Source organism: Saccopteryx bilineata, chromosome 6, assembly GCF_036850765.1.
Source record: "Saccopteryx bilineata isolate mSacBil1 chromosome 6, mSacBil1_pri_phased_curated, whole genome shotgun sequence".
NCBI lineage: Eukaryota > Metazoa > Chordata > Mammalia > Chiroptera > Emballonuridae > Saccopteryx > Saccopteryx bilineata.
Window position 1 is genome coordinate 106,710,130 of NC_089495.1, and position 20,561 is coordinate 106,730,690.

General features: G+C 40.6%; 1 protein-coding gene across 1 annotated transcript in view; it reads left to right on the forward strand.

Annotated features, from left to right (window-relative positions):
- Positions 1-20,561, forward strand: part of SETDB2 (SET domain bifurcated histone lysine methyltransferase 2) — a 114,196-nt gene that overhangs the window by 77,730 nt on the left and 15,905 nt on the right. The window contains exon 14 of the mRNA XM_066235301.1: positions 873-1,006. Within this exon, the coding sequence (XP_066091398.1) occupies positions 873-1,006 (134 nt within the window). The remainder of the gene's footprint in view (positions 1-872; positions 1,007-20,561) is intronic.

Genomic DNA, 20,561 nt, shown 5'->3' on the forward strand with positions numbered 1-20,561 from the left:
TATAGTTTAAGTTTAAAAAATTTGGCTCTCAAAAGAAATTTCAGTCATTGTACTGTTGATAATTGGCTCCGTTGACTAATGAGTTTGCCAACCACTGGTGTGGTCACATATCCTCCTCCCAGCCACTATGTGTAAAATACCAGATCAATAGACTAATATATGAAGCAAGAGAACAAGTAAATTGAACTAAGTAAATGCTTATTACTCAGGATTTTTGTTGTTGTTTTAATTTAAAATTGGAGGCCCTCCTACATAGATTCCAGAGAGTTTTCACTTACTTTATTTCATGTTACCCTCAGTTGCAGCTCTAAAACAGCCATTCCTCTCTGGCTGCTTGTAAACAGATGACATACCTCTCTGTTATCTGCAGAGAGGAATCTGGGTCTGAGACGGAGGAAATGGCTGGCTGGAAAGCATGCAGCTCTTAGTGGAGCAGCCAGGAGCTGCCCTAGCCATAGACTTCATGTCCATAACAGGACCCCATGCCTGGAGCTGGACAGTTTTGCCAACCCTGCTTTTTAAAAGAGAGAAAGAGTTAGTGTTTTGGGTGTTTGTTTATAATCAGGTCATTACGGCCAATGTAAGTAACATTGTACCTGAGAACATTAGGGCTGCTTACTTAAAAATAACATTTAATGTGCCTGACCTGTGGTGGTACAGTGGATGAAGTGTCACCCTGAAACACTGAGGTTCACCGGTTCAAAACCCTGGGCTTCCCATTCCCCACCCCTGCTCTCCCTCTCTCTCTTCTCTTTGAAATCAATAAATAAAACCTTTAAAAATAATAACAAATAAATAACATTTAATGACATGTTTAAATTTTAAGAAACTGCAAAATAGGTGCTTACTCAGAAAATCTATTCTTTCTATAGAAATGCAAGTTTTGTGATAAAAAAGGAGCAACCGTGGGATGTGATGAAAAAAGCTGTCCCAAGAGTTACCACTATTTCTGCGCCAAAGATGCCCGTGCAGTTGTACACACTCGACCTGAAGAAGGAGTTTATAAGTATTTAATAAAAGAGTTGTAAAGCCACATTTGGGGGACTGGAATAAGGAATGGTTAGATTAATACAAGGAGATTTTTTAAGCTAATTTTATGCAAATTCCTTCCAAGACAACTTGTTTTGGGGGTTCCCAGTTGGGAACCTGGCTTCACAACACCTTCTCTATATGTCATAGGAAGAAAATAATCTGAGTTGGTTTTGGTTTTAGTTGTAATCTTCCTACATCCCTTCTTTCCTGGTAGAAAGTATTTGTTGTCATAGTGGCATGAGTGACCTACCTAATGGGTAGCCATTAGATTAGGAACCAGTTCACATATGCCTTTTTCCCCACCAGGAAGGAGCCTTCTTGTCAGCCACAGGCCCATTCATCTTTTCTTCTGAATGAATGTCTCTTCCCACCATTGTCACCACTATCTTGCCTATAAATAGCTTCTAAAAATGATAAACTATACATCAAATCAGTCATCGATCTTTAATCCTTGAAGAAATTTGTTTGTATTGCCTTTGACTTTGAAATCTCGCTTTATGTCTTCAGCAATTCTTCGATGTTAATTTTAACCTGTGGTGATGCAGTGGATAAAGGGTCGACCTAGAATGCTAAGGTCAAAACCTTAGCATTCAAAACCCTGGGCCTGCCTGGTCAAAGCAGATATGGGAGTTGATGCTTCCTGCTCCTCCTCCCTTCTCTCTCTCTCTCTCTCCTCTCTAAAATGAGTAAATAAAATCCGAAAAAAAGATTAAAGAAAAGAAAATTTTGACCTAGTAGGGCATATTTCAGGTGCAATGGAATTATATTTGTTTTTTTCCTTTTTATTGATTTTATTGTGGTGATACTAACAAAATTATCCAGATTCCAGGTGCATGATTGTACAACACATCATCTGTACAGTGTACTGTGTGTTCAGCACCTCAAGTCAAGTCTTTTTCCATCATTATCCCGCCAGACCCTCCTCCCTCTCCTCCTCCTGGTGGGAATCATCACACTGTTGTTCCTGTCCATGAGGTTTTTCCTTTTTTTTTCTTTTTTGCTCAATCCCTCCACCCCCCACCCAGCCCGCCAACCCCCATTTACTCGAGTGCTGTCAGCCTGCTCTTTGTCTCTGAGTCCATCTTTATTTTGCTTATTAATTTATTTTGTTAATTAGATTCCCCATATGAATGAAATCCTATGGTACTTGTCATTCTCTGACTGGCTTATTTCACTTAGCATAATGCTCTCCAGATCCATCTATGCTATTGTAAAGGGTAAGATTTTCTTTTTTATGGCTGAGTAGTATTCCGTTGTGTAAATGTACCACAGCTTTTTTTAATCCATTTATTTACTGATGGTCACTTGGGCTGCTTCCAAATCTTGACTATTAGGAATAACACTGCAGTGAACATAGGGGTGCAGATATTTTTTTGAATTAGTGTTTTGGGTTTCTTTGAATAAATTCCAAGAAATGTAATTGCTGGGTTGTAAGGCAACCCATACTGTTTTCCACAGTGGCTGCACCAGTCTGCATTCCCACTAGCAGTGCAGGAGGGTTCCCTTTTCTCCACATTTTCGCCACTTGTTGATTTATTGATGATAGCCATTATGACAGATGTGAGGTGATAATCTCACCTTTGAGATTGTGGTTTTAATTTGCATTTCTCTGATGATTAGTGATGTTGAGCATCTTTTCATATGTCTATTCACCATATGAATGTCCTGTTTGGAAAAGTGTCTATTCAGATACTTTCCCATTTTTTAATTGGATTGTATTATTTTTGATGTTGAGCTATATAAGTTCTTTATAAATTTGGAAGATTACCCCTTATCAGATGTATTGGCAAATATGTTCACTCATTCAGTGAGTTATCTTCTCATTTTGTTGATGGTTTCCTTTGCTGTGCAAAAACTTTTTAGTCTGATGTAGTCCCAGTTGTTTATTTTTTATTTTGTTTCCCTTCCCCAAGGAAATATATTAGAAAAAATATTGCTACAAGAAATGTCCGAGATTTTATAGCCTTTGTATTCTTTTAGGACTTTTATGGTTTAAACTCTAACATTTAAGTCTTTAATCCATTTTGAGTTTATTCTTGATTATAGTGTAAGAAGGTGGTCTAGTTTCATAGTTTTCCCAACACTATTTATGAAATAGACTGTTTTTACCCCATTGTATGTTTTTGCTGCATTTGTCAAATATTAATTGACAATAATGGTGTGGGTTTATTTCTAAGTCTATTCTGTTCCATTGATCTATATATATGTTTTTATGCCAGTATCATCCTGTTTTGATTGCCATGATCTTGTAGTATAGTTTGATAGCAGCTAGCGTGATTTCTCTAACTTGGTTCTTCTTTCTCAAGATCACTGTTGCTATATTGGGTATTTTGTGGTTTCATATAAATTTTTGGAATATTTGTTCTAGTTCTGTGAAATATGCCTTTTGTATCTTGATAGAAATTGTGTTGAATCTATAGGTTACTTTGGATAGTATGGACATTTTAATGATGTTAATTCTTACTTTTTATGAATATGGTATATGCTTCCACTTATTTGTATCTTCTTCCATTTCTTTCTTCAGTGTTTTATAATTTTTTGAGTACAGGTCTTTTACATCCTTGGTTAAATGTATTCCTCGGTATTTTATTCTTTTTGAAGCAATTCTAAATGGGATTGTTTTAGTTTCCCTTTCTGATAGTTCATTATTTGTGATAAAAATGCAACTGATTTCGGGATATTTATTTTGTATCCTGATACTTTACTGAGTTCATTTATCAGTTCTAGTAGTTTTTCAGTATAGTCTTTACAGTTTTCTATTTACAGTATCATGTCACCTGCAAATAATGATCATTTTACTTCTTCCTTTCCAATTTGGATGCCTTTTATTTCTTCTTGTTGTCTGATTGCTGTGGCTGAGACTTCCCGTACTATGTTGAATGAGAATGGTAAAAGTGGACAGCTCTGTTATGTTCATTGTCTTAAGAGAAACACAGTTTTTCCCCATTGAGTATGACACTGGCTGTTGGTTTGTGTCATACAAGGCTTTTATTTTGTTGAGGTATGTTCCCTCTAGTTCTATTTTGCTGAGAGTTTTTATCATAAGTGGGTGCTGGTGGTTTTATCAAATGTTTTTTATGCATCTATTGACATGATGATGTGGTTTTTATCCTGTTTATGTGGTGTGTCATGTTTACTGATTTGCAGATGTAGTCCCTACCATCCATCCCCAGAATAAATCCCACTTGATGATGGTGTATGATTTTTTTTATGTATTTCTAGATACGGTTTGCTAATATATTTTTGAGGATTTTTGCATCTGTGTTCATCAAGAACATTGGCCTATAATTTTCTTTCTTTGTAGTGTCTATCTGGTTTTGGAATTAGGATAATACTGGCTTCATAAAATGAGCTTGGGAGTCTTCCCTCTTGAATTTTTTTGGCATAGTTCAAGAAGGTGTTAGTGTAAGGTATTTTTCCCCGCCGAGAAGGAAGGAACAGGTCTCGGAGCCACCAAGTGTGGTAAGTTCAAAAGGCTTTATTCAGTACAAAGCGTTCCCCAGACGAGACTCACTGGCATGCAAGATGGAGGTCAGGAAAAAATCGCACATGGAGAGACCACGTGGGTATATTTAAAAAAGAGTCCCTCGGAGAGACAAGATGGCACTGGAGTAGGCGAACGTACCAGCATCTACCTCCCAGAACCAATGTGGATTACAAACTAATTTTATGAACTATCAACTGGAAAAACCAACTTTGGACTAAACTAAAAGGACTCTTCAACCCAGGAACGCTGAAGAAGCCACCCAGAGACTGGTAGGAAAAGCGGAAACGCGGAGAGGGCTGCCCAGCTTCTCGGAGCGAACGGCAGCAGGGAGAGACTCGCGTGGCGGGAAGTGAGTTTAGCAGAGGGGAAAGGGCCCTGAGCCCCAGGAACAAAGCCACAGCCTGCAGCCCCAGAGCCCAGAAGAAGCATAAGGACAGTATTTAGCTTGAAACAAGTCAGGATACTGTTTGTGAGAGAGTCTGATTTCTCAGACCCAGGATCCTTCTTAAAGGGACCACGCAGAACATCTCTCTCACAAACACTCACCCGGGGCTCCTGGAGACGGAGGGAGAGGGGAGAGAACCACAGTAACAGGAAGAGAGTGCAATCTAGGAGGCATAGGGAGAAACATTTTTGGGAGATAGCCACTCTAACCCCTGGGACGAGTCACTCCCCAAAGCTGAAGTGAATATTTCCCCCGGAAACAGCAATACCAGCAAAGGGAAGCAGGAGAGCATCCAAACAAGCTCCCCCGCGGCATTCAGAGCAGAGTCGCATAGAAGGAGGGAGCTTTCGGGTCTACGGTAGTGAGTCTTAGGGTCCGAGCTGCAACGCCCCCACCCACACGGCTGAGGGCGCACCGGAGAGCGGGCGGCAGCGGGAGACAAAAGCGCGGTTCTGCTGGCAGGGGCGGAAGCCGGCTGGCCACCAGTGGGCTCAGGTGTGAGCTCAATCTTGCCCGGCTAGGGAGAAGGGGGCGTGCAAAAGCGGCTAAGCTCAGCTGCCGGCAGCCTGTAATCCAGCCTCCGGGAGAAGGGCGGGAAACCCAGAAAGGGTAGAAACCAGCCCCGGAGCAAGGGCAGAGGAGCACATCCCTGCCCCGCCTGTGCAACCCAGGCTTGCGGTCTGACTTGGTAGCAGGCTCCTCCCGCGGGGGTGGAGCCAAAAGCCCAGAAGAGGCGGAGTTCTGCTACGAAGCTGAGCTTGGGCACGCAGCCTTTCCTGGTGGTAGAGCCAAGGCTAGCAGCTGTTCCTTGAGTGGGATCATCCTGCAAAGGCAGGGCGAAAGCTCGGAAACAGGCGGAGACCCGCAGCTGAGCAAAGGTGCTCGCCAGTGCCCTCAGGACCGAGCATAACATCACACACGGGGGCGGGGCAAAGGCCAAGGCCACCAACCCTTGTGCACCCAAGCACGTGATCACAGCCACTCTCGTGAAGAGAAAATGCGGAGGCAGAGAAATACAGCACAAATAAACCAAGAGAAATCCCCAGAAAAGGACCTAAGTGAATCAGATATAACCAAATTACCAGATGCAGAGTTTAAAATAACGATTGTTAGGATGCTCAAAGATATTAGAACCACCATAGATGGCCATTACGAAAACCTAAATAAAGAGATAACAAATATAAAAAAGGACATTGAAATAATAAAAAAGAATCAGACAGAAATGACAAATACAATATCTGAAATAAAGAATACAATGGAAGGAATTAAAAGCAGGATGGATGAAGCAGAGAATCGAATCAGTGAGTTAGAGGACACAATAAATAAAGGCATGGAAGCAGAGCAGAAAAAAGAAAAGAGACTCAAAAAGTCTGAGGAAACTCTAAGAGAGCTCTGTGACAACATGAAGAGAAATAACATCCGCATCATAGGGGTTCCTGAAGAAGAAGAGAAAGAACAAGGGATAGAGACTTTGTTCAAACATATTATAGCGGAAAACTTCCCCCAATTAAGGCAGGAAAATATTTCACATGTTCAGGAAGCACAGAGAACTCCATTAAGGAGAAATCCAAAGAAACCAACACCAAGACACATCATAATTAAATTACCAAAGCTAAATGATAAAGAGAAAATATTAAAAGCTGCTAGAGAAAAAAAGACAATCACCTACAAAGGAGCCCCCATAAGGATGACTTCTGACTTCTCACCAGAAACACTTGAGGCCAGAAGGGAATGGCAAGAAATATTCAAAGTAATGCAGAACAAGAACCTACAACCAAGACTACTTTATCCAGCAAGGCTATCATTTAAAATTGAAGGAGAAATAAAAAGCTTTACAGACAAAAAAAAACTAAAGGATTTCACTACAACCAAACCAAGGCTGCAAGAAATGCTAAGGGACCTGTTGTAAACAGATCAAAGGAAAAAAAGAATATAGCAAAAGAGAAAAACAGTTTTAAAGAAAAAAAATGGCAATAAACAATTACATATCAGTAATAACCTTAAATGTTAATGGATTAAATGATCCGATCAAGAGACATAGGGTAGCTGCGTGGATAAGAAAACAGGACCCATACATATGCTGTCTACAAGAGACACACCTTAAATCAAAAGATGCACACAGACTGAAGATAAAAGGATGGAAAAAAATATTTCACGCAAATGGAAATGAAAAAAAAGCTGGGGTAGCAATACTTATATCAGACAAAATGGACTTTAGAACAAAGACCATAGTTAGAGATAAAGAAGGTCACTACATAATGATAAAGGGAGCAATACAAAAGGAAGATATAACCATTATAAATATCTACGCACCTAATATAGGAGCACCTAAATATATAAAGCAGACTTTGATAGACTTAAAGGGCGAGATCAACAGCAATACTATAATAGTAGGAGATTTCAATACCCCATTAACATCATTAGATAGGTCCTCAAGAAAGAAAACAAAGAAACAGCAGACTTAAAGGACATATTAGATGAACTCGATTTAATAGATATCTTCAGAACCTTTCACCCTAAAAGAGCAGAATATACATTCTTTTCAAGCGCTCATGGGACATTCTCTAGAATAGACCACATGTTAGGGCACAAAAGCGGGCTCAACAAATTTAAGAAGATTGAAATCATATCGAACACTTTCTCTGATCACAATGGCATCAAACTAGAAATCAACCACAATAGAAAAATTGAAAAACATTCAAACACTTGGAAACTAAATAGCACGTTATTAAACAATGAATGGGTTAACATTGAGATCAAAGAAGAAATTAAAAAATTCCTAGAAACAAACGATAATGAGCATACATCAACTCAAAATTTATGGGACACAGCAAAAGCAGTCCTGAGAGGGAAGTTTATAGCATTACAGGCATACCTCAAGAAGCTAGAAAAAGTTCAAATTAACAACTTAACCCTGCATCTAAAAGAACTAGAAAAAGAACAGCAAGTAAAGCCCAGAGCTAGTAGAAAGAAGGAAATAATAAAGATCAGAGCAGAAATAAGTGACATAGAGGCTAAAGAAACAATACAGAGGATCAATGAAACCAGGAGCTGGTTCTTTGAAAAGGTAAACAAGATCGATGAACCTTTAACAAGACTCACCAAGAAAAAAAGAGAGAGGACTCAAATAAATAAAATTAGAAACGAGAGTGGAGAAATAACAACTGACACAACAGAAATACAAAATATTGTAAGAAAATACTATGAAGAACTGTACGCCAAAAAACTAGACAACCTAGATGAAATGGACAATTCCTTGAATCATATAATCTTCCAAAAATCAATCTGGAAGAATCAGAAAACCTAAACAGACCAATTACAACAAATGAGATTGAAACAGCTATCAAAAAACTCCCAAAAAAGAAAAGTCCTGGGCCTGATGGCTTCACAAGTGAATTCTACCAAATATTCAAAGAAGAACTAACTCCTATCCTTCTCAAGCTATTTCAAAAAATTCAAGAGGAAGGAAGACTTCCAAACTCCTTTTATGAGACGAGCATAATTCTGATTCCAAAACCAGGCAAAGACAACACAAAAAAAGAAAATTATAGGCCAATATCCCTGATGAACTTAGATGCAAAAATCCTCAATAAAATATTAGCAAACCGGATCCAGCAATATATGGAAAAAATCATACACCATGATCAAGTAGGATTTATTCTTGGGAGGCAAGGCTGGTACAATATTCGCAAATCAATCAATGTGATTCATCACATAAACAAAAGAAAGGAGAAAAACCACATGATAATTTCAATAGATGCAGAAAAAGCATTTGATAAAGTCCAGCACCCATTCATGATCAAAACTCTCAGCAAAGTGGGAATACAGGGAACATACCTCAACATGATAAAGGCCATCTATGACAAACCCATAGCCAACATAATACTCAATGGGCAAAAATTAAAAGCTATCCCCTTAAGATCAGGAACAAGGCAGGGTTGCCCCCTTTCACCACTCTTATTCAACATAGTTCTGGAAGTCCTCGCCACAGCAATCAAACAAGAAAAAGAAATAAAAGGCATCCAAATTGGAAAAGAAGAAGTAAAACTATCATTATTTGCAGATGACATGATATTGTATATAGAAAACCCTAAAGTTTCAGTCAAAAAACTACTAGACCTGATAAAAGAATTTGGCAAGGTGGCAGGATATAAAATCAATACTCAGAAATCAGAGGCATTTTTATACACTAATAATGAACTGTCAGAAAGAGAAATCAGGGAATCAATCCCCTTTACCATTGCAACCAAAAAAATAAAGTACCTAGGAATAAATCTAACCAAGGAGATTAAAGACTTGTACTCAGAAAATTATAAAACATTGATAAAAGAAATCAGGGAAGATACGAATAAGTGGAGGCATATACCGTGCTCATGGTTAGGAAGAATAAACATCATTAAAATGTCTATATTACCAAAAGCAATTTATAAATTCAATGCAATACCAATGAAAATACCAATGACTTACTTCAAAGACATAGAACACATATTCCAAAAATTTATATGGAACCAAAAAAGAACACGAATAGCCTCAGCAATCCTGAAAAGGAAGAAAAAAGCGGGAGGTATCACACTTCCAGATATCAAGTTATATTATAAGGCCATTGTACTCAAAACAGCATGGTACTGGCATAAGAACAGGCACATAGATCAATGGAACAGAACAGAGAACTCAGAAATAAACCCACAGCTCTATGGACAACTGATATTTGACAAAGGAGGTAAGACAATACAATGGAGTAAAGACAGCCTCTTCAACAAATGGTGTTGGGAAAACTGGACAGCTACCTGCAAAAAAATGAAACTAGACCACCAACTTACACCACTCACAAAAATAAACTCAAAATGGATAAAAGACTTGAATGTAAGCCATGAAACCATAAGCATTTTAGAAGAAAACATAGGCAGTAAGCTCTCTGATATCTCTCACAGCAATATATTTGCTGATTTGTCTCCACAGGCAAGTAAAATAAAAGACAGGATAAACAAATGGGACTTTATCAAACTAAAAAGCTTCTGCACAGCTAAAGACAATAAGAACAGAATAAAAAGACAAACTACACAATGGGAGAATATATTTGACATAGCGTCTGATAAGGGGTTAATAACCAAAATTTATAAAGAACTTGTAAAACTTAATACCAGGAAGACAAACAATCCAATCCAAAAATGGGCAAAAGAAATGAATAGACATTTCTCCAAAGAGGACACACAGATGGCCAATAGGCATATGAAAAAATGTTCAACATCATTAATGATTAGAGAAATGCAAATTAAAACCACAATGAGATATCACCTCACACCAGTTAGAATGGCGCTCATCAATAAAACAACACAGAATAAGTGCTGGCGAGGATGTGGAGAAAAGGGAACCCTCCTACACTGCTGGTGGGAATGCAGACTGGTGCAGCCACTGTGGAAAACAGTATGGAGATACCTCAAGAAATTAAAAATCGAACTGCCTTTTGACCCAGCTATACCACTGTTAGGAATATACCCCAAGAACACCATAGCACTGTTTGAAAAGAAGAAAGGCACCCCCATGTTTATGGCAGCATTGTTCACAATAGCAAAGATTTGGAAACAGCCCAAGTGTCCATCAGAGGATGAGTGGATTAAAAAGCTTTGGTATATATATACTATGGAATACTACTCAGCCATAAGAAATGATGACATAGGATCTTTTACAACAACATGGATGGGCCTTGATAACATTATACTGAGTGAAAGAAGTAAATCAGAAAAAACTAAGAACTATATGTTTCCACACATAGGTGGGACATAAAGATGAGACTCAGAGACATGAACAACAGTGTTGGGGTTTCAGGGTGGGGGGAGGAGAGGGAGGGGGTTGGGGGAGGGGAGGGGCACAAAGATCATGGCTTTTCAGCATTGGCCATATTCCCCCCTTAATCTATAGACAGACAGCAAATATTTACGTATGGTGTTCCCACTATAAAGACTGCTGTCTTAGGGACAAATGCTGACAAACTATTTCAGCAGTTCCTCCTTCTTCAAAGACTTATATGTAAACATAGAGCTCCATGTTTCATAGGACATACTCAAGCTCACTCCATGCTTCCTGGTGCTTTAGCACAAGGGAATGCCCCCCCCCCCTTTTTTTTTTTTTGTATTTTTTTTTGTATTTTTTCTTTTATTTATTTATTTTTTGTATATTTCTGAGGATGGGGATGGGGAGGCAAGCAGACAGACTCCTGCATGCGCCTGACTGGGATCCACCTGGCATGCCTACTGGGGGGAATGCTCTGCCCATCTGGGATGTTGCTCTGTTACAACCGGAGTCATTCTAGCAACTAGGGCGGAGGCCATGGGGCCATCCTTAGTGTCCAGGGTGGATTTGCTCCGGTGGAGCCTTGGCTGTGGGCGGAAGGAGAGGGACCGGGAGGGGGGAGAGGGGGAGGGGTGGAGAGGTAGATGGGCGCTTCTCCTGTGTGCTCTGGCCGGGAATCGAATCCGGGAATCCTGCACACCAGGCCAATGACTCCGACGGGTCTACCATATCATGCTTTTTACTTAAAAAAAAAAATTTACATTTCTTTTGAAAGCTGATGAACAGGAGACACCAAATCTACCTTCTTTATTAGATCTAGCTAATAACACTGTTCTGTCTTTTTTCCAAATAGCTCCAGATATATGGAAAAGATTTATATAGGCGGATGGGGATCCTCAAACCCCTCAGCGAGATCTTCTGAGAATGGCTTTTAAGATACCTAGAGGCAGAAAAAGCCCAATAGAGATCAGGGGGAACTACCAGCTTTTAGGATACACCCTTAAAGGCTCCAGCACCCCAAAGGGGTCTCATAGGATGCCATCTGGGTCCTGCTTCAATAGTGGAAAGGAAGGTCATTGAGCTAAAGCCTGCCAGGCTTACACACCTCTGCTGTGAGGAAACAGGGACACTGGAAGGTGGGCTTCCCCCTCGCTCCTCTAAGGGAGGGTTCAGTCTCTTCCAGGCCTGCTCCAGCCACCTATGACCTAACCTTGCCCAGAATGCTGGAGTTTGCCACTGAAGGCTGAAGGTGCCCAGGGCCGTCGACCCCATCTACGACACTGGACGAGCCTAGGGTATTTCTTCCAAGAAGCAGGTAAACTGATCTCATTTGCACAAGGGCCACTTAACTATGTTTTGCCTGAATAGTCAGGTTCTTTATTCTTCCCTCAAAGATCTCTGTTGTGGGTGTTGATAGTCCTATTTTCTGCTGCTTTGCTTAATATATAGTGTTTCCTTTATTCCTCCTACCTCAATGCCCCACTCATATTTCAGGCTGGGACCTACTCTTAATTTAGAGCTCTCTTTCCTCCTTTTGCCAACTTGTATTATGAATTTACCTTTGCCACCCAGCTTAGTGTATCCCAAGGTTCTCTCTTTTTTTTTTTTTTTTTTTTTGGAGGGGGGGTGGAGAAGCAAATGGGCGCTTCTCCTATGTACCCTGGCCGGGAATTGAACCCAGGTCCCCCGCACGCCAGGCCAACGCTCTAACGCTGAGCCAACCGGCCAGGGCCCCAAGGTTCTCTTTACCAGGCCACAGTCACAGAGCTCCAGGGAAAAGCAACCTGGTCTCAACTCTCCAGGCAGAGGAGAACAGAAGCTCCATATCCACGCATGCTGCAAATGGCTTTTTCCAGTCTACCTGAATCATTACCAGCTAGAAGCAGCGGTCATTGGGACTTGGACATGAGCTGCAAAGTATAGAATGGTGACAACAATTCCAGTGCCATACGGACTTTTCCTGTGGGGAACTTTCCTGGACTCCTGCTCCCTGTGACAGCTCCTAACAGACTGAACTGTGGTTGGGTTGCATTTTTCAGGGATTTGGCATGGTGAGGGGGCCAACTTGGACTTGGGGAACATGTTAAGGACACTACTCATTTATGGATTCTTGCTGTATTGGCCAAGAGTTTGCTTAAAGGCTTTTAATCACTGTAAAAATATAGAGGACTAGATGAAGAAGATGGGGCACATATACACCATGGTATATTATTCAGCTAGGAGAAATGGTGACATTGGATCACTTATAGCGGAATGGTGGAGTCTTGGTAGCATTGTGCGGAGTGAAATAAGCGAATCAGAAAAAAACAGGAACTGCAGGATTCCATACATTAGTGGGACATAAAAGCGAGACTGAGAGGCATGAACAGGAGTGTGGTGGCTATGGGGGGTGGGGGGAGGGAAGGAGGGAGAGGGGGAGGGGAGGGGGAGGGGTACAGAGAGAACTGGATGGAGGGTGGCAGAGGACGATCTCTCTTTGGGTGATGGGTATGCAACATAACTAAATGACAAGATAACCTGGAAATGTTTTCTTTGAATGTATGTACCCTGATTTATTGATGTCACCCCATTAAAATAAAAATTTATTTATATATAAAAAAAAATAAAAATAAAAATAAATAAATAAATAAAAAAGAGTCCCTCTAGGGAAGTCAGGCTAAAATGACATAGAGAAATCTTACTGGCTGATAGTCAATCACCTTTGTTTCCAAGGAGTCCTAGGAAGTTTCTTTTTGGCACGCTTGACTGTGGGCGGTCCTAGCCAAAGTTCCCGAAGCCTAAGTTCCCCACGTGACCAGCCCTCTATCCACCGACCTTACAGTTAGTTCTTTGAGTGTTTGGTAAAATTCACCTGTGAAGCTATAAGGTCCAGGAGTTTTGTTTGTTGGGAGATTTTTAAATTATTATTATTTTTTAGAATTTATTGATTGATTTTTAGAGAAAGAGGAGAGAGAGGGAGAAAGAAAGAGGGGACGAAGAGGGAAGTATCAATTCACAGTAGTTGATATGTGCCTTGACCAGGCAAGCCCAGGGTTTTGAACCAGCAACCTCAGTGTTCCAGGTTGACACTTTATCCACTGGGCCACCACAGGTCAGGCTGATGGGAGATTTTTGATTACTGCTTCAATTTTACTAGTTTTAATCTGTCTATTCAGATTCTCTGATTCTTCCTGATTAAGATTTGGACGATTGTGTTTCAAGGGACTTACCCATGTTGCCCAGGTTGTCCAACTTGCTGGCAAATGGTTGTCTGTAATATTTTCTTAAAATCCTTTATATCTCTTTGGTGTCAGTTGTTACCTCTTCTTTTCTGATTTTATTTATTTGGGTCCTCTCTCTTTTTTTCTTGATGAGTGTGCTTAAGGGTTTGTCAATCTTGTTTATCTTTTCAAAGAACCAGCTGTTGGTTTCAGTGTTCTCTTGTATTGTTATTTTAGACTGTGTGTGTGAGAGAGAGAGAGACTGAGAGAGGGACAGACAGGAAGAGAGAGAGAGATGAGAAGCATCAATTCTTCGTTGCAGCACCTTATTTCATTGATTGCTTTCTCATATGTGCCTTGACGTGGGGAGGGGCCTACAGCAGTACAAGTGACCCCTTGCTCAAGCCAGCGACCTTGGGCTCAAGCCAGGCTCAAGCTAGCAACCATGCAGTCATGTCTAGGATCTCACGTTCAACCCCGTGCTCAAGCTGGGAGCCCATACTCAAGCTGGATGAGCCTGTACTTAAGCCAGTGACCTCAGGGTTTCGAACCTGGGTCCTCTGCATCCCAGTCTGATGCTCTATCCACTGCACCACCGCCTGGTCAGGCTAGACTCTATTTTGTTTATTTCTGTTTTGATATTTATTATCTACTTTCTTCTCGCTTTGGGCTTTGCTGGGTTTTTTTTTTTTTTTCAAGTTTCTTTAAGTGTAAAGTTAAACTTTTTTTAGTTTTTCTCATTTCTTGAGATAGACCTATAATTCTGTGAATTTTCCTCTTATGACTTTCACTGTTGGGTTATGTTCTCTTTTTCACTTGGCCATGTGAAGGGAGGGCTCCGTTTCAGGCATGGAGGGAAACTGGCCCTCTTCTAGTGCCACACAGCTTAGTCTGTCTCAGATTTGGCCAGGAGGAGATAGAGTTCACCAGGGTGGGGCTGTCAGAAGTTGGGAGGATGGGTCTTAATGGATCTCCTGTGAGAAGGAGGTGCAAGTCAGGCTTTGAGGAAGATGCAGTGTGTGACTCACCCAGAGCCATATTACTTAGTCTGTCCTGGATTTTTCCTTGACCTCCACATGGTGAAGCCACTGTGATTCAGGTGGGTGGGGCCTCCATAGCTGAAGTCCAGAGGGTGGGTCTGCTGGAAGCCCAGAGGGTAGACTTAATGGATCTCCTATGAGGGGGAAGTTCCCATTCAGGTTCACGGGGAAATGGGGTGAATGACCCCCCTTCAAAGCCGCACAACTCAGTCACTAACACCCCTTAAGTCTGCCCAAATCTCTATATTCTGGCCAAGACGGCTGGTTCCTCAGCAGGGTTGGGGAGAGGGAGTCCAGAGGGTGTGCAGTTGCTCTCCCCCAGGCTGATGCCACGTAGAGGGGACTGCTCCACCCAGGAAAGATGGCACCTGCTATACTGGAGAATGACTCGGCACAGGGGTCCTGGTGGCTGTCCCTGTAGGTCTTCCCAGAGCCACAACACCCAGACTCTCATGTAATTATAGTCCACTTTGCCCTCCCTCCCCTGCAGCCCAGGCTGAGTGGCTGCAAATGAGATTTTGTGTGTTGACCCTTTAAGAGAGTATCTGTGTCTCTAGCATACTCCTGTCCCTCCCAGGCGGACAGGAACCCCACTGCTTTTCCACAGCCAGTTATTATGTGGGTGCCCTTTCCAGCTCTGGTGCTCTGGGCTGGGAAGCCTGGCGTGGGGTTGAGACCCACTCTTCTCAAGGGGAATGACTTACAGCTGAGACATCTCTCCTGAGCCTCAGCCACTGCCCAGGGGAACAGGGCCAGCTCCTTCTCGCCTCTTTGCCCTTCCTACCAATCTCAATGTGGCTTCTTTTGTAAATCCTTGATTATATTATAAAATTTCTCTTCTGCTAGTCTTGAGTTAGTTATTCAGGATGATTGTCCTATAATTTAGTTGTAATTTCAGTTTGGTCCTGGGAGGAGGTGAGTGTAGCTTCACTTACTCTCCTGCCATCTTGTATCTCCAGAATTGTATTTATTTTATCTAGGAAAAGACTTGAACTTCCTTCTGATGAAAGGTTTCAGTTCAGTTAAAATAATTATACAATTTATTTTTTTTTAAGTAAGGCGGTTTTTAATTGACTTGATTCAGGTCATACTAAGTTTACTCTTTTTTGTATGTAAAAAAAGTTTAAAATTTGTCATATAAATTTGAGGGGGGGAAATCCTTCTTAAAAACAGTTTTGACCTGTTTAAAGTTATGAAATGGAATAAAATAGAGAATAATTGTCTAAAGTTGAAGAGCCAAGCAGACATTTCTTACTCTTTAGGGCATATCTATAGAATCTGACTGACATTTTAAATTTTAGTGAAATACATATATATTTTTTAGTTTTCAATCACAATATTCTGAATAACAGGATTAGTAAAATGAGAGCATTACTTTTAAATATGATTTTAGTAAGATCTGTTACATTCTGAAATGGTATTTTAAGATTCTATATGTAAGTTAGACTTTTTTTTTCCCTGTGGGTACATCTCCAATTTTACCAAACTGTTCCAAACTGTTAAATTATTTTACTAATTTAGCTAATAGCCAGTTCCTTTGTGCCAGGAATACTTCCAGGTGCTTTGTAAATGTTGATTTATTTACTCTCGTGACAGCCCAGTAAGGTCGGCGCTGAGGACGCTGCGGCCCTGAGAGACTCAGTCATCCGTCCCCGGGCCACACAGCGTCAGGGCACTGGAGTCCTGCTCCTCGCCAGCAGCACATCCTCTTTGAGCACAGGGGCCGTGTATTCAAAAGCAATATGGGCAAGCCTATTGTTAAAAGAAGTTTGTGAAATAATTTGGAATCTGATTTGGAGCAAGTTCCATAGATACTTTGTTGCTTGAGACTAGAAATTTAATACGTAAATATGTTATTATTGTACTTTTTATATTTGATTTTCTGAGAAACTTATGGATTGTAATATTCTGTTTTACTTTTTTTTATTACAGTATATATAATTGACATACAGCATATTAATTTCAGGTGTTTAACATAGTGATTTTACATTTGTATATATTGCAAAGTGATCACCATTCTAAGTCCCTTTACTATCTGTTGCCATATAGAGTTGTACATTTTTTTTCTTGTGATGGGAACTTTTACAATTTACTTTCTTAGAAACTTTTGAATTTGCAGTACAATATTATTGATACAGTTACCATGCTGTCCATCAGTGGTTTCAACCTTTTTTTTTTTTTCATTTTTCTGAAGCTGGAAACAGACAGTCAGACAGACTCCCGCATGCGCCCGACCGGGATCCACCCGGCACGCCCACCAGAAGAGATGCTCTGCCCACCAGGGGGCGATGCTCTGCCCATCCTGGGCGTCGCCATGCTGCGACCAGAGCCACTCTAGCGCCTGGGGCAGAGGCCACAGAGCCATCCCCAGCGCCCGGGCCATCTTTTTGCTCCAATGGAGCCTTGGCTGCGGGAGGGGAAGAGAGAGACAGAGAGGGAAAGCGCGGTGGAGGGGTGGAGAAGCAAATGGGCGCTTCTCCTGTGTGCCCTGGCCAGGAATCGAACCCGGGTCCTCCGCACGCTAGGCCGACGCTCTACCGCTGAGCCAACCGGCCAGGGCTGGTTTCAACCTTTTTATACTTAGGGACCACTAAGGCAGAAATCACGCTGAGTATAAGTGAATCTGACTAATATCATTGGGTCTGTCATCTTCACACAACATTCGAGTGGTCAACTCTTTTGTGAACCAGAAGGAAATTTCTGGTGGACTGCTCTGTGGATGGGCAGTTGAAAAACACTGCTATACATCACATCCCCATGACTTATTTTATAACTGGAAGTTTGTACCTCTTGGTCCCCTTCACCCATTTCACCCACACCCTAACCCTCCTCCCCTCTGGCAACTACCAATAGCCTGTTCTCTGTATCAATGAGAATGGTTTCGGGGGGAATATATATATATTCCACATATTAGTGAAATCATAGAATATTTGTCTTTCTGTCTGACTTACTTCACTTTGTATAATATCCTCAGGGTCCATCCATGTTACTGAGAATGTTAAAATTTCATCCTTTTTTATGATAGAGTAGGATTCCACATGTGTGTGTGTGTGTGTGTGTGTGCGCGCGCATGCATGCATGTGTATGCCACACATCAACCACATCTTCTTTACCCATTCATCTAACCGTGGACACGTTGGTTGTTCTCATATCTTGGCTGTTGTAAATAAAGCTGCATTGAAAATAGGGGTATTCTTTTCAAATCTGTGTTTTTAATTTTTTGAGGAATCTCTGTGCTGTTTACGTTTCCACCAACAGTGTGCAGAGATTCTCCACATCATCGCCAACACTTGTTATTTCTTGTCTTTTTGATAGTAGCTATCCTAACAGGTGTGAGGTGATACCTGATTGTGATCTCGACTTGCATTTCCCTGAGGCTTATTGAGCATCTATCTGGATATCTTTGGAAAAATATTTATTTAGGCTCTCTGCCCGTTTTTAATCACATTATTTGCTTTTTGTTATAGAATTGTCGGTTTTTTTAATATATTTTGGATATTAAGCCCTTATCATATGATTTGCAAATATCTTCTCCCATTTAGTAAGTTGCCTTTTCATTTTATTGATGGTTTCCTTCACTGTGCAAAAGCTTCTTAGTTTGATAGAGCCTATTGGTTTATTTTTGTTTTTGTTGCCCTTCGGAGTTAGAGCAATAAAATATTTCTAAGATTAATATCAAGAAGCTTACTGCCTATTTTTTTTTTAGGAGTTCTATGGTTTCAAGTCTTACAGTCAAGTCTTTAATCCATTTTGAGTTCATTTTTTTTTTAATTTTTTTATTTATTTATTTTAGAGGAGAGAGAGAGAGAGAGAGAGAGAGAGAGAAGGGGGGAGGAGCAGGAAGCTTCAACTCCCATATGTGCCTTAACCGGGCAAGCCCAGGGTTTTGAACTGGCAACCTCAGCATTCCAGGTCGAGGCTTTATCCACTGCGCCACCACAGGTCAGGCTTGAGTTCATTTTTGTAAACGGTGTAAGATAGTTTCATTCATTTGCAAGTGGCTGTTCAGTTTTCCCAAAACCATTTATTGAAGAGACTTTCTTTTCTCCGTTGTATATTAATGCCTCTTTTGTCATAAATTCAATGAACATACAGCCATGGCTTTATTTCTGTAGTAGAGTTTGGTATCAGGGAGTGTGATGCCTCTGGCTTTGTTTCCCATCCTCACCCCCCAAGATCGCTTTGGCTATTTGGGATCTTTTGTGGCTCCATACAAATTTTAGGATTATTTGTTCTATTTCTGGAAAAATTCCATTTGAATTTTGATAGGGATTGCATTTAATCTGTAGATTGCTTTGGATAGAATGGGCATTTTGACAGTATTCTTCCAATCCATCAGCATGGAATATCTTTCATTTATTTGTGCCTTCTTCAGTTTCATCATTGTCTTCTAGTTTTCAGTGCTCAGGTCTTTTAGCTCCTTGGCTAAATTTATTCCTAGATATATTATTCTTTTTGATGCAATTCTGAATTGGAGTTTTTAAAAAATTCTTTCATCAATGAATAACTGAGGTGCCACAACTATGAACTGATGCTTTTCATCTCCCTCACTTCCTGTCTCTCTTTCTCAAGTAAAATAAAATAAAATAAATTTTCTATTGATTTGAGAGAGAAAGAGAGAGGAAAGGAAGTTGGGGGAAGGGAAAGAGAGAGAGAGAAGCATCAACTCGTCCCACTCAGTTGCTCCATCTAGTTGGGCACTCCTTCGTTGCTTCTCACATGTGCCCTGACTGGGGGTCGAATTCACAACCTCAGCACCCTGGGATGACACTATCCATAGAGGCACCCAGCCAGGGCTTGAATTGTTTTCTTAATTTCTCTGATAGTTCATGGTTAGTGTATAAATGCAACAGATTTTTGTATATTGATTTTGTATCTTGTGGCTTTACTAAATTCATGTATTCTAACAGTTTTTTTACTGTGGCATTTTATGATTTTATATATATAAAACTGTGTCATCCACAACTAGTAACTGCTTTACTTCTTCCTCTCCAGTCGGGATGCCTTTTTGTCTTTGTCCTATCTAAATGCTTTGGCTAGGACTTTCAATACTATGTTGAATACAAGTAGCAAGTGTAGGCATCTTTGTCTTGTTTCTGATCTTGAAGGAAAAGCTTTCTGCTTTTTGCTGTTGTGTATGTTAGCTGTGGGATGTCATATATGGCTTTAATTATGTTGAGGTATATAGTCTGTCTATACCCACTTTCTTAACAGTTTTTACCATAAATGAATGTTGAATTTTGTCAAATGCTTTTTTCTGCATCTTTTGAGATGAGTTTTTAAGCTGTATTTTGTTAATGTGGTGTATTATGTTGATTGATTTGAGGATGTTGAACCATTTTTGCATCCCTGGAATCTCACTTTATCTTGGTCTATGATCCTTTTAATGTATTGTTGAATTTGGGAAATCCTGTTTCATCACAGTTGAATACTTGGGGGATGTAGCCTTCCTTGCGATAACCACAGCAAAACGTGTGATATACTCCTCCGCTGCCTTAACGTCAGCACTCGCAGCTTCACCATGCCTCACCACCGAGTGGATGCCAGATCTCTTCTTGAAATTTCCA